Source organism: Lissotriton helveticus, chromosome 4_1 (assembly GCF_964261635.1).
Source record: "Lissotriton helveticus chromosome 4_1, aLisHel1.1, whole genome shotgun sequence".
Classification (NCBI taxonomy): Eukaryota; Metazoa; Chordata; class Amphibia; order Caudata; family Salamandridae; genus Lissotriton; species Lissotriton helveticus.
Genome location: NC_136063.1, coordinates 1,494,580,957 through 1,494,597,709, shown reverse-complemented (window position 1 = coordinate 1,494,597,709; position 16,753 = coordinate 1,494,580,957). Strand labels below are relative to the sequence as shown.

General features: G+C 42.6%; 1 protein-coding gene across 1 annotated transcript in view; it reads left to right on the top strand.

Annotated features, from left to right (window-relative positions):
* The window catches only part of LOC144828174 (uncharacterized), a 418,953-nt gene that overhangs the window by 306,196 nt on the left and 96,004 nt on the right, over positions 1–16,753 (top strand). The window contains exons 20-21 of the mRNA XM_078686271.1: positions 96–149; positions 1,334–1,405. Of these exons, the coding sequence (XP_078542397.1) occupies positions 96–149; positions 1,334–1,405 (126 nt within the window). The remainder of the gene's footprint in view (positions 1–95; positions 150–1,333; positions 1,406–16,753) is intronic.

The window sequence follows — 16,753 nt, the reverse complement described above, 5'->3', positions numbered from 1 at the left end:
CAAGTTTTCACGCAAACATACGTTGTCCACTCCCAAATTGTATGAGCAGCCATCAGAAAATCTTGTGATGTTCTAAACTCTCTTTCTCTAATTAGGGGGTTGCAGGTGAGGCCGGATTGCCCGGGTCTCCAGGCCTTCCAGGACACAAAGTGAGTATGCTTCTACATTTACTACAGACAGCCGCCAGCACATGTACACACACTGGACAAAGAGTCATATAACCTTAGGTAACACACAGGCCCAGCCGTGGTTAAAACAGGGTAAGGGTATCCCTCAGTTCATCACCAGAGATGCTCTATTCATTTCCACCCTTGGTAGCCACAATAATATGGTTGATACTGAGATGCTGAGTTATATAATGATCGCATACTTTAAGGTGCGCTTTTAAATATCTGTGGTCAGGCATTAGAATATAAGTATGCTTTAAATCAAGTTCACTGTACGTTTAGGTCAGAAAATTGAGGGCAATGGCAGAAACTGTATGGCATACTGTGCTACGTGTAGTGTTAAAGATAGGAAGGGGATAAGGGGGGCTAGGGGGAGGAAGTGGGGTTATGGGGGATGTGGTAGCATGCAAAATATGTGTTACACTCATTAACTCTTAACTTCATGAGTTCTCACAATCCATTTTTATGACCATTGCCACTTTGGGCACACATATAATTGCACTTCAAAATACGCTTGGAGCAAGTCTGTTTCAGGTGAAGAAAAGAGAAGCAAACAATCCCATATTTAAAAAGGTATGGGGAGATATTTTTGCCATAAGGAAATATATTCCCTAGCTGAAGGAAAAAAACAAAGAAAAGGGTGTTGTATATGTAATTCTCAATTTCCAGCTTTTACACACAGATGTTCTTCTGGAGTAGGTATAGGGACTGAGCAGCATTCATAAGGATCTATACATTTCTTACAATTCCATTGGTCCTCATGGGTAGATTTATAAAAAGTAAGAAATCTTCTCACATTTAGAAACTAACTTTTAATAAATACATTTATACATTTCAAAAAATATTTTTGACTCAGCTCTTATGCTTCAAAAATAGACTAAATATACTTCCTGATGCCTCTGGTACAAGGAACTGATATAACACACCTAACACATTTAAAATAAATGAACGTTGTAAAGCATGTTCTGTTATGATATCTGCTCTCATCTTATGCAATGCTATCTGACGCTCTGCTACGCTATTTTGTAGTCCCTTATTATCTTGCCATTACCTATGCTTAGTGTTACTTTGAGACAGAGTCAATATGGTCAAGCACTATTTTCAACAAGAGGTACTGCAGAAAAACAATGGTTCGTTATTTTTAACTTCTACTTTTAATTTTTTAGGGATCAAAAGGGGAACCTGGAATGTCCGGGCAACCTGGTCTGATGGGCCCACATGGCCCCGAAGGACATAAGGTAAATCAGAGAGGATCATATTGCTTCTCAATGTTATTGTTGTTTAACATAAAGATTCACTCTCTCTGTAGCTCAGTAAATGGTGGTCTTGGTATCACCCTAAAATGCTTGTACAGCAGGGACAATATAAGGATTCCCAGCGCACATCATCTCCATGACATTAGTGTGTGACAGGCCCAGAACAGGGTGAAAGCTAGGGGCGGGTGAGAATTGGGCAGGGCAGTGGATGATGGTCATCAGGAGGCACAATACAGATCAATGCTGGGATATGGTGGCAGCTGAGGTGGTGGTGAGATACGGTGGCAGCTGAGATGGTGCTAAGAGATGGTGGCAGCTGAGATGGTGCTGAGAGATGGTGGCGGCTGAGATGGTGCTGAGAGACGATGGCGACTGAGATGGTGCTGACAGATGGTGGCGGCTGAGATGGCGCTGAGAGACAGCGGTGGCTGAGATGGGGCTAAGAGATGGCGGCGGCTGAGATGGTGCTGAGAGATGGCGGGAGTTGAGATGCTGCTGAGAGATGGTGGCGCAGTTGAGATGGTGCTGAGAGATGGTGGAGGCTGAGATATTGCTGAGAGATGATGGCGGCTGAGATGCTGCTGAGAGATGGTGGTGGCTGAGATGTTGCTGACAGATGGTGGTGGCTGAGATGGTGCTGAGAGATGGTGGTATGTATATTGTTTGCTGAAAAATGCCTTATGTAGTACACCTACATCTCCAGTAGGTGGGGCCTTGTAAGACAGTTGTCTTACCTTGCTTTATGGAAGCACCAGCATGAGTGTGTCCATGAAGGCCAGTGTCAAGCCTCTCTCATCAATTTCTTTCCCCCTGTTTTCATCACATAAGAGATGTTGTAAAATTGAGCAGTTTTGTGTAACGATCATAAATTCAAAGCATTTCTTTACCAGTGTACAGTTTACAAGCCCTCTTAAAAATAAGTATTTATGAAAGAAATGGTAAAATAACAGCTGTAACAAATAAGGGTAAAAAATTAGGGAAACAAATAAATGCAAGGTATTTTTTTTAAATAACAAAACTTGTGGTGATAACAAGATGTGACCCCGTGAGCATGATATAATCCACACATGCTATCCTGAACAGTTATTTTTATGGGTGTCTCTGAATGATAGCGTGATAGATGGTATAATAGGCAATTGAGAGGTCGAGTAGTATTTATATTTATATATGCTTGACATTCCTCAAGCGATAGCTGTAGTTTATGACGTATGTTAATGAGGGTGGTGTCTGTGCCCTCGCAAGCTAAAATCCTGATTGCTAGTTATATAGAAGTGATAGGTATTTATTGTTTTACTGTAATTGCCTGGTCACCCGTTTTTCTAACATTTAGCCTCAGTCTGGAGGTTTGGGGTAAGTTGATAGCATGGCAGTTTGTTCATATCCACATTGAGCTTATTTAGGAGGTGTCTGGCTGGCGCATTTTAGTTGTGATACAATTTTCCTACTATCAAGTGAAAGAGATAATGATGTAGTTCAGTCTCCAGAAAAGAGTGATATTTAAATTCATTATACATCTCAGCAAGAGTTGAAGATTAGTGGAAAAGCATGTCAATCGTACCATGTCCCCGTTTCTGGAAGAAAACGAGATGTTGCACCAACACCATCAAATGGGCTTCAGACCACAACATAGTACAGAATTGGCCATGCTGGTGGTCATGGAAGAACTAAAAGCAATCCTTGATCAGGGGGGTGTAGCCGTAATCCTGCTTCTTGATCTTAGTGCGGCGTTTGACTCTGTTGATCATAACACCATAATCCTCAGGCTGAAGGAGGCAGTCATTGGAAATCGTGCCCTTAACTGGCTCTCCTCATTCTTAGAATGAAAGATCATTCCAGATAATGGAAGACAAGCATTTTTCATAAGTCCAACAGGTATCATGTGGAGTCCTACAGGGATCCGCCCTGAGTCCCACCTTATTTAATCTATACATGCAACCGCTGGCAAACATAGTGAAGAATTTTGGCCTATCCATCGCATCAAACGCAGATGATACCCAGCTGGTACTATCGGTTATGAAGGGCCCTTGGTCCAATCATAACCAATTGGCACCCTGCATGGAAAAAATTGCTGAATGGATGACCAGGTCTAGCCTAACACTGAATGGAGACAAAACAGAACTGATGTTCCTGGGAAACAATTCCGTGCCCAGGGACATAATTAGCTGGCTTCCAGAACCAGGCAGTACCCCTATTCCCAAAATTTGCATTGCAAACCTGGGAATGTGGCTAGACCACAGTCTTTCCATGAAAATACAAGCCAAAAAACTGGCATCCACCTGTTTTGGGATTCTCCGCATGATTCCAAATATTTTAACTCTTATCCCTGAACAGACACGGAGAACCGTAGTTCAGGCCTTGGCTGTGTCACGGCTAGACTACGGCAACTCCCTCTATCTAGGCTCACCCAGATATGTAGTGAACAGGCTACAGGTAATTCTAAACGCCGCAGCCAGGATACTCTGTGGTGTTCCCAGACAAGAGTCAGTGATAGCCTCACTGAATGTACTGCACTGGCTTCAGCTCAAAGTCAGGATCAAATTTATGTATAGCTCACAAAGCTATGAACAACAAGGGTCCTGCCCTACTGAGAACTCTTGTTACTCCATATGTTCCAGGTCGGTCTCTGAGATCTTCCTCAGACCTACTCATGAAGATGACAAGAATTAAGAGATCCAGATGGGGAGGAAAATCTTTCGCACACCCAGGATGTGAAACTCCTTACCCAAAGATATGTGACAGTTAAGAGAAGAACTAATTTTTAGGAAAAGTTTAAAAACATGGCTCTTCCCCTGATAACTCCCCTCTTTCCCGACAGCACCTTTTACTCAGCGCTGGGAAGCCTATTTCGAATTTAGCCATAGAGAGAGATATGAATGCTGGTGGTGAAACCACCATTACATTGCATGCGCTGCAACGCATGCGATTACAATGCGGTCATTACAAAGACCGAGTTGTTACTTCACAGTACATTACAACGCAAGTCGTTACATCGACTTGCTCTAGGGGGCAGGCTGATATAAAGAATAGTATAATTTACAATTCTAACACCTTCCCTATTGTTGCGCACACTGGAGTTGGAATAGTAAATTATACTATTCCTAAGTCCAGCGCGCCCCCTAGAGCAAGTCGATGTAACGACTTGCGTTGTAATGTACTGAGATGGAACAACGCGGTCATTCAACGACTGCGTTGTAATCGCATGCGATGTAAAGTGTACTATTCTGCTGGTGTAGTAATTACAGGAGGTGTGACTTGAAAGGCAGTTGACAGTGACTGGCTAGTAATATTTTGCTTTGTCGTTCACAAAATTTTGCAAACCAATGAGGTTAGGTTGCCTTCAGGCCTTTACGCGGTGTAGATCACATTTTGCTTGGGCTGGTATCCTGGTTTATTGAAAATTTGTAATTAATTCAGTAGAGTTGCTGTTAGGTGAGTACTGTACTAGGCATCCTTTTGGTAGACCACTGCTTTCTGGAGGATCTTCCAATGAATTCTGCAAAACATTTTAAATGTCTCCAAGTCAGATTTCTCAAAATGCCATTCTTATACCATCCCCTATATTTCAGGTGTAGCAACTCTGTTTTAGAACCAATAGTTTGCTGACTTGAATTTAAATTAGAATTCCTATTCATGAGAGAGAAAATAACAACATCAAAAGTTCTTGTTATTTCTGGGCCACAGGAGGCATACTAAGAGGTGCATTCAAAGAATTCTCAAGACAGGGCTTTAAAGGCCTGCTGAGTATTGCCTCAGTTAGCATTTGACAGGTATGTTTGATTTTTGAATGTGCTTGTGAGTCTATAGCTGTGATGCAGATATCTGTAAAGCAAGTCTTGTTGTGCCTAGTGCATCCCAACTGTGATCCCTGATATCGTGCAAGGTATTGGGCACACTTTCTTGTGTGACTTAGGTGTTGATGAAGCCTTTCTCAGTCTTTTTGGGTGATTGAGTTTGTTGGGTTATGCCATTCACATGGTTATGGGGAGGCATCCTCATTCATCTCAAACATTCATCAAAAATGTCTTCTTTTTTGGTCAAAGCCCACCAGAGAAAACAGCTGTCTGGTTTGCTAAAGAGGTCTTTGGGATATTCAGAAAGCTGACCTAGAAATGCATTCTGCCCATTACTTACCATTGGCTTTGTGGTTTTTAACTCACATATTCTGGCTTTCAATTTGCTGGCTTTATTTATTTTAGGCTGTCCAGCTTGAGTTCATCCCTCCCGTTGCCAAAAACTTGTTTACTGTATTCTTACAAAAACTCACTTTCTGTAAACAGGCCTTTAAATCTTGTCCAGGGACATATGGGTTTACTTTTGTTTCTCTGACTTCAAAGTTAGAAAAATTATGTGACAATCCTGCTGACTACCCATGTAAGAGGAGAGAGTGTAGGAAGTTTTTTACTTCTAGCACACAACAAACAAAAAAACTGTGCTGATGTTTCAGAATATATCAGAATTAGTACAAACGAAGCACATGTTTATGTAATTCTGAAGTGTGGTGGAAACATATATTTGAATACGATCAAAACATATCAATACACGAGGTGATGACATTCACACACATTACCATTTGTGTGCAGTAAAACCATATTTCGGTGCAAAGATAATGGTCATTTCAATTGAAAATGCGTTGTCTGTAATGGCAGTGCACTACTACACCATGCATACTCCACACCACACTCCACAACTCCCCTTCACTCTATGCTACGCCACTCCATTCTACGTCACTCCACTCCACTCTGCACCTCTCCACTCTAACACATGCTCTGACATGCATCGCCTCAACTCGACTACAGTCTACCCCTCTCACTTCACAACAACACGCCACTCCACTCGCTACAATCTACCCCAATCTACTCCACTCAAATCTACGCCACTCTGCTCCACTCTACCCAGTCTATCCCACTCCAATCCACTCTGATCTACCCCACTCAACAACAACACGCCACTCCACTCTACTCGCTACAATCTACACCGATCTATTCCACTCAAATCTACACCACTCTGCTCCAATCTACCCAGTTTACCCCATTCCAATTCACTCCGATGTACCCCACTCCAATTTACCCCAATCAAACCCACTCCACTACAAACTACCCAACTACTCTCCAATGTACCTAACTCCACTCTACTCCACTCCAATCTACCCCAGACCATTTACCACACTCCATTCCAAACTCCAATGCAATCTATCCAACTCCTCTCTACTCCAATATACCCCACTCCATTCCAATCGACCCACTTCACCACAGCCTATCCCACTCAACCAAAACCTACCCTACTCCACTACAATCTACCCCACTCCGATCTTCCACAATCTACCTCACCTCAATCTACCACAATGGGCCCCAGTCCACTCCAATCTACCTCACTCCAATCCACCCAATCTACCCCACTACACTCCAATCTACTGCACTCCACTTCAATCTACCATACTTCTGAAATCTACCCCTCACCACTACAATCCAACCCACTCCATCCCAATCTACCCTACTTCAATCTACTCCTCCCCAATCTACCCCACCCCAAACTACCCCACTTCAATTTACCCCTATCTACTCCACTCCAAACGCCCCCCTCTCTACCCCAATCTACCCCTCTCCACCCACAGCAATCTACCCCACCCCACTATACCCCACTCTAATCTACCCCACTCTAAACTACCCCAATCCAATTGTCCCTCTTCAATGTACCCCACTCCAATCTACCCCACTCCACTCCAATCTATCATAGGCTAATCCACCCAATCTACCCCACTCTAATCCATTCATTCTACCCCACTCCTCTCCACTCTAATCTACCCCACTACACTACACTCCAATCTAACCCACTACACTACACTCTTCCCCAATTTATCTCACTCTACTCCAATGTCGGCTCCTCTCCACTCTATTCAATTCCACTCCATCCGACTCCGTTCCAATCTATCCCGCTCCGCTCTACCACAATCTACCACACACTATTCCACTCTACCCTATCTGCACCACTCCACTTCTCTCTATTCTATCAAATGCCACTCAAATGTACCCCACATCAGTCCAATCTAACCCACTCCATCCCATTCCACCCCACTCTACAACACTACAATCTACCCCTCCCACTCCACCCCAAATTACCCCACTCCAAACTACCCCAATTCTCTCCCACTCCATTCAATTCTACCCTACTATAATCCACCCACTCTACACCACTGCCCTTTCCCCCAAACTACCCCACCCACTCTATCCCATCTACTCAACTCTAATCTATCCCACTCCACACCATGCCATGCCATTAACTGAACAACAGCCACAATAGAGTACAACTTGCCCAAAACAATGCTAGCTCCTTTGGTTCTGCCAGGCCTTGCTATCATTCGAGTACGTGTTTTTTTCATGAAAATGTCAAGGATGACTACTTGGGGATGATGTTCCATATTTTGGCTGTTATTGTTTTTCTGTTTTTCTGTTACTGATGGTACAAGGAAGCGTTAATCGGATGGCAGGCCCGGAGGTAGTTTTGTGTGTCTGCTGTGTACTGGGCGGGTGCCTTCTCCATCATGACTGCTCTTCATGGTGTGCTTATAACAGAAAATCTAGCTGGGTCTCTGAGTATTTATGATGTTCAGGCATAAGTAACCGGGTCGTGATAATTACTAGCCTGGCTTGTGTTCACAAATGCAAAATGCATATTTAATCAATTTGAGTTGCAGCATCTAAAAATTAAAAAAGAGAAAATAATACTTACTTTCTGCTGGTGAGAATAAAGGCGTTTCAAACAAAGAGGGAGGTGAGTTAATATCTGCATTCCTTCATGCCAGTCATTCATAAACTGTATTCGTTCTTTTTGCCATAAAAGTAGAAGTACAGACAAGACAGAGTTATTAAATACTTAATGATGATACATCAATAATTAGATAAAATTGATGCTAAAAGTGCAAGTGACACAGAGCAATGAAGCAGGAAAATGTGACGGGGGCCACTCTCAAGAAAGTAGAAAACAACAAGGCCCACATGGGACAGTTAATTAGTTGTTTGCTTAGTGGTAAGGTAGTAGAAACAGTAACATCATAACATACATATTAGAACAATAAATAAATATATGGATTTAAAAACGGGTTAAAAGGTACGTTAAAATGTATTTTAGCAATGTCCAAAGTGTTAATGTTGTAGGTTCTGGACAGGCCTTCTAATAGACCACATAGTGCCAAGAAACTTTGCTACAGCGCAAACTACTACTAAGCTAGCATCAGATTTTAAGATGTGCAGCGTCTCTAGAGGGCACTGGATACCAAAGGATTTGCAAATGTGAACTAACCATTTGGCTCTCGGCCTTTTGTACAGTAGATATGTAAAAAATATATGACCTATTGATTACACAGCATGGGGACAGCCTGGGCAGTATTGTAGGTCATTGGATGTTGGACACCAGGAAGCTGTGGGAGCATTCACTGGAAGCGAAATCTAAATTGCATAAACAGCTTCCTATCCAGAGGGATCGTGATAGCATCCAAGTAAGATTCGTATGAGGAAAGCTGTTTAAATCCAAGAACTCAGTGGTTAAACGGCCCCAAGACGGATATGAAACAGAGGACTGGGCCACCCAGTGCCAATAGTATTTCTTAAGTAATTCCTTAGTAAGCAGCCCTTCACCATCCCTTCATTCCCACAGGCCCACTAGGCCTATGGCGGTGAGCAAAGATTTCACTTCCTGCAGCCAAGAGATCTTCTTGAATCGATCAAGTGCCTGGACTTCATGATGGGTTGCCGCGTAAGAAGACAGCTCTGGGGTTGATTTTAAGTGGAGCCAGAGTAACAGAGGGCGTAACTTGGCCTTCTCAGCAATGCTGGCTCGCCCCATGTCCAACTTTAGTGGGTGGAGCGGAGTGCTCTGTGCAAGCGAGACTAGGGCCCTCAGAAACGTATACTCTGTAGTCAGCAAACCTTCCATCTTCTCAAACCCCCACAGTTCCGCTCCATACAAAGCTGAGTTAATTCCCTTACAGTCATATATGTGGAGAGGAGCATTTCTTTATGCAAAAATGCTGCTTGCTGAAGTTAATTCACAACCCAAACAAGAACGCCATGGGCTGTTTCCAGGTTTAGTACACAAATCCTGGTTCAAAGAATCATGATTTATGGCATTCTGTCCCACAAATCCACTTCCTCCTGCTCAAAATCTACTACTAAAACATTCATTTAGAGAACCGTAAAATTTCTATTCGACGTATACCAGAAAGCGTGACCAAGTTGGAAATTACAAATCATGCTAGACCTTAACGATTCCCTCATCCACTGACATTTCCTAAATAGGAAAGCAGTGAGATGCATGATGGCACAATGACCAAGAATGGGATTGGACTGTTCCCATAAGGAACTGGGTCAGTACTGATTTGCATTAGGTGGGTCTCAGTCTAGAGTGACACAGTGGGTGAAAAAACAATGGGATGGAATGCTACCACAAGTGCTTTCTAGTGGTTAGAAAATTTGTAAGCATTCGTCCCATCATCTTTGGGGTGTTTGATTGCCAGTAGTATGCCTGGAAGCTCAGGCTTGCCCGGCTTTTCAAGCCTACTACAGCCAATGTTGGTGGAATTCCAAACAGCAATCAATTTCACCCATTCAATGATTACTTCTATGGATACAGAATACTGATTTTTTTTAGTAAACAAGTCAATACATTTAAGTTCCCAATCCAAACAATGAACAAGTTAAAACCTGTGAGCAAAACAGGAATGTCAAGAAAAACCAACACAGACATGACAGACACAACTTAGGATCTAGAGACCCAACTACCAAGCCAAGAATGGATGTATTTGAGGGTGTCACACCTCAACCCCTCCCCCTCCCCCCTTCCCCTCCCACCTCCCAGTCACCCTTGAACCTACACTCCTGTGTGGGACTGACTGCTGCATTGGTATTGCTGCCCATATTGTTATATTGGCCATACAGGGAATCGAACAGAGGTGAAGCAGCAGGACAAGGTCTATTAGAAAGTGAGTGCATTTCCACGATATAGTAGGTTTGTGGGTTTTCACATCTTTCGCCAGTGGCGTTTTATAGCCAATTTAAACATAAAATGATGGAGCCTGAAAGAATAGCATACATATGTGGCGAAGGAAGTTCTTCAACATAGAAATATATTCTCCAGATAGAGATATAAAGAAAATAAAAAGTTGAGGTTCATGTGTACCTTGCATGAATGTCAATAGGTTCACACTTTTATTGTGTAATAGTGCCACCTAGTGTGCATATGAGTATTTGGAGGTTAAAAACATTTAAATGAAATGTACCAAACTAATTTAGAAAAAAAAATGGCTAGTTAGATAACACTTGTTACATTAATTTAAACCATTGAAGAATATGTTTGGCTTTCAGATTCACAAATAAACTGAAACACAGCAAAATGCGACATGGCAGTATTTTTATTCTCGCTAATAAAAATATGCTCCATAATTCTAATTCATGATACTTTTTTTTAACATAAAACAAACAAAAATCAATGGCAATACAAAATGCACATGTTCATCAAAATGTTTGAAAAAATTGAGACTTTGTGGGTAAGATTTACAGCATATTTTTTCTGGGTCACATCTATTCTCACGCACTCATGGGAAAAAGCATTGTAAGCCGGTCTCTGAGTGAGCAAACTGCACAAGCGAAAATTGCTCATGGACATTGTTTTACTTTTTCACGCATATTGACAGTGGAGTAGCATCAGCTGCATACAACATCATGCTCCCATTATGAGTCGACCGATAAAAAGTTGTGTAAATATCGCAGGCGATATGATAGCTACTAGGATGTATTGTCATATATTTTTCGGGCTTTTACAAGTTTCACATCTGGAGGTGGAATGATGTGAGGAAATCTATATTACAAAATCAGAAAGTGAGGCTTAGGCGCACAGCATTGGGTTGAATGAATGGTAGTTGAGAACATTGATGGTTAGTTAAAGGTGGATACAGGTGCTCCTACGGGCGACGCAACTGGCCGAATGCGTCCACTGATACTTTAAGGTGAGTGTGCTACGTGGTACGTAGAAACATCCCCGTAAGGTGGGCACACTTGAGAAGTTCAGATAAACTGACTCAAATGAAGTTCAATGAAGTAAAGTTAATGAAAAGTCAATACAAAGGTTTCATCATATAGTTTTGTTTAGTAATTTCACAAGTTCTTGTATTAAAGCGTTACATCACGCTAAACGAATGGATACAATCCAACGATATTTTCAAGACATGCTCCAATGCATTTCGGACTAACAGTGGTCCTTTATCAAGGAGGAAGGATACAAAAAATGCAACTTAGACCAACAATAAGTAAATGCCAATGCAAAAGCATGGTGCGAGAGAGTGTCTCAGCTTAAGGCGCCAAGAAGGGTGTGAGTTTAACATGCGTTAACGGGTGAGTGAATGTGTGAAACAACAGCATTATGTGCATTAAAGGAAGTGATCAAGACAAGGTCATGCGCTTATCTAATACGCAGGGGTGCGTGTGGAATTGAAGTCTGTGAGCATGCTTTTAAAACGGAAATGGGTGATGAGAAAAACTCATGACGGTAAATCGTCAAAGTGACAAGAAATTAAAAGGTGGAGGTTGAAAGTTAAAACGGATCTTACGCTTGTAAAAACAGCGTGGCGCTCACATCAGAGCTGCAAAAAACGAACCGTGGTCGTTAAATGATGTTACCAAAACCTAGCGGGGTTGAGAAGGTGGAGAACATGCGGTTGTGTTTACTTACTGTGGAAAGATTCAGAAGGTGAACCGTGTGTCACGAGCTTCGCGGTGTTACTGCGGAGTTCGACGAGGGAGAGTGTGTAGAGGTTGAAATAGATAAGGGACACCAGGTGAAGGGAGATGGGGGCGGCCATCTTATAGTGGGGAAAGTGAACAGTGTAAGGTACATATGCAGAACGGGTTACATTGTATTAAACAGAGTCATTATAAATCATTATAAATAACAACTGAGTTCGGTCCGGTCATTAAGACCGAAAGGTTTCAACGACTGGAGACGATATATCCACGAGGTCTCTCGTTGTAAGAGGACTTTGTTATTGTCTCTGCCCTCAATGTGGGCGACCATTTCAAGTACCAAATACTTCAGTTGTGCCACACTGTGGTGTGCTTCATTAAAGTGGACGGCCACATTTGATTTGGTGTTCTTGGTTCTAATGTTTGACTTATGTTCATTAAGTCTAGTCTTGATTTTTCTACTGGTTTTTCCCACATAGGTTTTCCCACAGGGACATTTGAGTAAATAAATCAAATTAGCTGAATCGCATGTAGCATCTACATTGAGATTGATGTTAAATCCTCTCATAGGATGATTTAAGGTGTTGCCTCCCATAACATTATTGCAATTGTTGCAATGATGGCATGGACGTGTGCCAGTGTGCTTTCTTGATGTGACAGTTGGCTTGGATAGAATTTCTTTGATGTTCAAGGGTCTGCTGTAAGCAAAGATGGGTGGTTCTTTGAATAAGTCACCAAAGTCTGGTTCGGATGATAGAATCCGCCAATGTTTCAATATCGTCTTCTTGTAGATTTTGCTCGAAGTGGAATACCTGGAGACCAGTGCCATTCTGGACGTCGGGTCCTTCTTTTTACTTTTTAAGGCTTCTGAGCGAGAGATCATCTTTACTTTATCCCGGGCTTCTTCAATGATGTTTTGTGGGTACCCCCTAGTGGAGAACCTGCCAGCCATGGTTTGTAATTGGGAGTCTCTTCTTTCATCATTGGATACTATCCGAGTCACTCTCAGCATCTGGCTGAACGGTAGATGTCTCTTCAATGAGTCTTGGTGGAAGCTGCTATACAACAAGGTATTGTTGCGGTCAGTGGGTTTTCTGTACAGGTCAGTTTCAATGCCCTCAGGGGTAATTCTTACTAGTACGTCTAAAAACGTAATTTCTTTGTCAGAAATGTTCCAAGTGAGTTCAATCCGGTCATCTTTAGAATTCAAAGTAGTTAATGCTGATTCCAAATGATCTCGAGAGTCTTTCCAGATGAAAAATAGATCATCTATGTAACGTGCGTATAGTTTGAGATTGTCATTCCAATCGGTGTTGGTAAGAATATGGTTTAGTTCGAAGTTGCCCATGTAAATGTTAGCGTACGTGGGCGCAGCGCAATTGCCCATTGCCATCCCGGACATCTGTAAATACCAATGTTGTTCGAAAGAAAAATAACTATGATACAGAGTGAAAATCATAAGTTCTAAAATGAAGGACTTCAAGGAGTCTGTGATGTCAGATCTCAGTAGCGCTAGTTCAATGGCCTCAATTCCACCAGCGTGGGGAATGGAGGTGTATAAACTCTTGATGTCAGCAGTGCATAGTAAAATTTGTTCATCCTCATTGATTTGAATGGAATTTAACTTGTTGATGAAGTCATTGGTGTCTCTGGTATAGCTCTTTAAGTTGGTGACCATGGGCTGCAGGTAGCGATCAATGAATTTGCCGATTGGCTCATGAATTGAGCCTCGTGTCGAGACGATGGGGCGGAAAGGTGGATCCATCAAATCTTTGTGGATTTTGGGGAGCATAGTTAAACTGGGACTTCTTGGATGGTTCACTGTGAGGTATCGCTTGGTTCTGTCATCAATGACATCCTGTTCCTTAGCTTTGTCTATAATGTCGAGTAACACGGCTTTGTATTCGTTGGTGGGGTTGCCATCAAGGGGCAAGTAGGTGTTGGTGTCAAGAACGTGTTCTCTGGCTCTACGGTTGTAGAGGTCAGTGTTAAGGATAACTAATGCGCCTCCCTTGTCGGCTTTCAAGCATTTGATTTTGGGATTCTTGGCGATGTTCTTTAGTGTGTCTTGATCCTTGTTGGTGATGTTCCTGCGTGTCTTTTTTCTAAAAGTAATTTTGGCGATGTCTTGCCGAACTAGAGTCTCAAAAGTGTCAATGCTTTTGTGGCTGCTTGGGGGCATGTAATTGCTTGGTGGTCGCAATCCTAGTAACAAATCCGGTTTCGTTTCCTTAGGTGGTTCCAAGACTTTCCCAAAAAAGTGCTTCAATCGCAGCTTCCTAGTGAGCTTAAATGTGCTGACTTCTAATTCGAGGAGATTAGTGTTGCTGGTGGGGATGAATGACATGCCCTTTTGTAGAACTTTAGTTTCACTCATGGTAAGATTGGTATCTGAAATGTTTATAACTAGCGATGCTTCCTCGTTTTGGCCTTGGTCTGTTGTTGTGGTGGTGTCTTCTCGTTGTTTTTTGTTTTTCCTTTTTCCCCGTCTGGGTCGTCGGTTCTGTCTGGGCGTGACTCTAAAAAAGGCACGGCAGTGGTTGTGTCAATTTGAGAGGTGGATGAGGTGGATGCTTGTGCAGACTGGTCCCTGGGGGTTGTTCGTTGAGTTGGTTGTTGTCTTGGGGGTCGGTTGGTGTGATCGCTGTCAGAAGATGAGGTATCGGTGTTTTGGGTATATGGTTTGTTTCTCCGACGTTGGGCGTAGACTTCCGCCCAGGTGTATACTTCCCCAAGTTTATAGTCTAAAGTGTCGCGCCGAAATTTGCGCAATTTCCGTTCGTTGATCTCCCTAGTATGGCGATCAATTTGTCTGTTGATGTCTTCCAAAGTGGTCCCTAGTTCTTCTGAGGTGAAGAGGTCTTTTAATTCACTTTCTGTGGTGGTTATTTCAAGGGTGAGCTCATCGAGAATTCCCGACAGTTCTTCGATAATAAGTAATATCAAGTCCAGACTGCACTTATTTAGAATGACGTACCATTTTTCCAAAAAAGCCTTGGAATTCTTGCATAAGGAAGGTTTAAGGGCAATCCGGAGGCCTCGGGGAATGCGGAGCGCTTTATGATACTTAATTAGTGTACTTGCGTGAAGTTTTTGATTTACGCGACGTTTGGAAAGATAGAGAAGTTGTTTAATACATTGTTCCTTCGTTCTGCTCGAAGGTGTTTGGGTTAAGTCATCGTTGATCAGTGCATAGATCCTTTCCGTTGCTTCAGGATCGAATGCCAAGGTTTCAGCATGAGCTTCAGTAGATTTGGTGATGTCGTCATATTGCATCGTTGCTGGAAGATTAAGCGGGCGTGCTGCCAGCCTATCGGGCAGTAAGTGGTGTATACAAAATCAGAAAGTGAGGCTTAGGCGCACAGCATTGGGTTGAATGAATGGTAGTTGAGAACATTGATGGTTAGTTAAAGGTGGATAAAGGTGCTCCTACGGGCGACGCAACTGGCCGAATGCGTCCACTGATACTTTAAGGTGAGTGTGCTACGTGGTACGTAGAAACATCCCCGTAAGGTGGGCACACTTGAGAAGTTCAGATAAACTGACTCAAATGAAGTTCAATGAAGTAAAGTTAATGAAAAGTCAATACGAAGGTTTCATCATATAGTTTTGTTTAGTAATTTCACAAGTTCTTGTATTAAAGCGTTACATCACGCTAAACGAATGGATACAATCCAACGATATTTTCAAGACATGCTCCAATGCATTTCGGACAGTGGTCCTTTATCAAGGAGCGCTGTGGAAGGATACAGAAAATGCAACTTAGACCAACAATAAGTAAATGCCAATGCAAAAGCATGGTGCGAGAGAGTGTCTCAGCTTAAGGCGCCAAGAAGGGTGTGAGTTCAACATGCGTTAACGGGTGAGTGAATGTGTGAAACAACAGCATTATGTGCATTAAAGGAAGTGATCAAGACAAGGTCATGCGCTTATCTAATACGCAGGGGTGCGTGTGGAATTGAGTCTGTGAGCATGCTTTTAAAACGGAAATGGGTGATGAGAAAAACTCATGACGGTAAATCGTCAAAGTGACAAGAAATTAAAAGGTGGAGGTTGAAAGTTAAAACGGATCTTACGCTTGTAAAAACAGCGTGGCGCTCACATCAGAGCTGCAAAAAACGAACCGTGGTCGTTAAATGATGTTACCAAAACCTAGCGGGGTTGAGAAGGTGGAGAACATGCGGTTGTGTTTACTTACTGTGGAAAGATTCAGAAGGTGAACCGTGTGTCACGAGCTTCGCGGAGTTACTGCGGAGTTCGACGAGGGAGAGTGTGTAGAGGTTGAAATAGATAAGGGACACCAGGTGAAGGGAGATGGGGGCGGCCATCTTATAGTGGGGAAAGTGAACAGTGTAAGGTACATATGCAGCCCATGGTCACCAACTTAAAGAGCTATACCAGAGACACCAATGACTTCATCAACAAGTTAAATTCCATTCAAATCAATGAGGATGAACAAATTTTACTATGCACTGCTGACATCAAGAGTTTATACACCTCCATTCCCCACGCTGGTGGAATTGAGGCCATTGAACTAGCGCTACTGAGATCTGACATCACAGACTCCTTGAAGTCCTTCATTTTAGAACTTATGATTTTC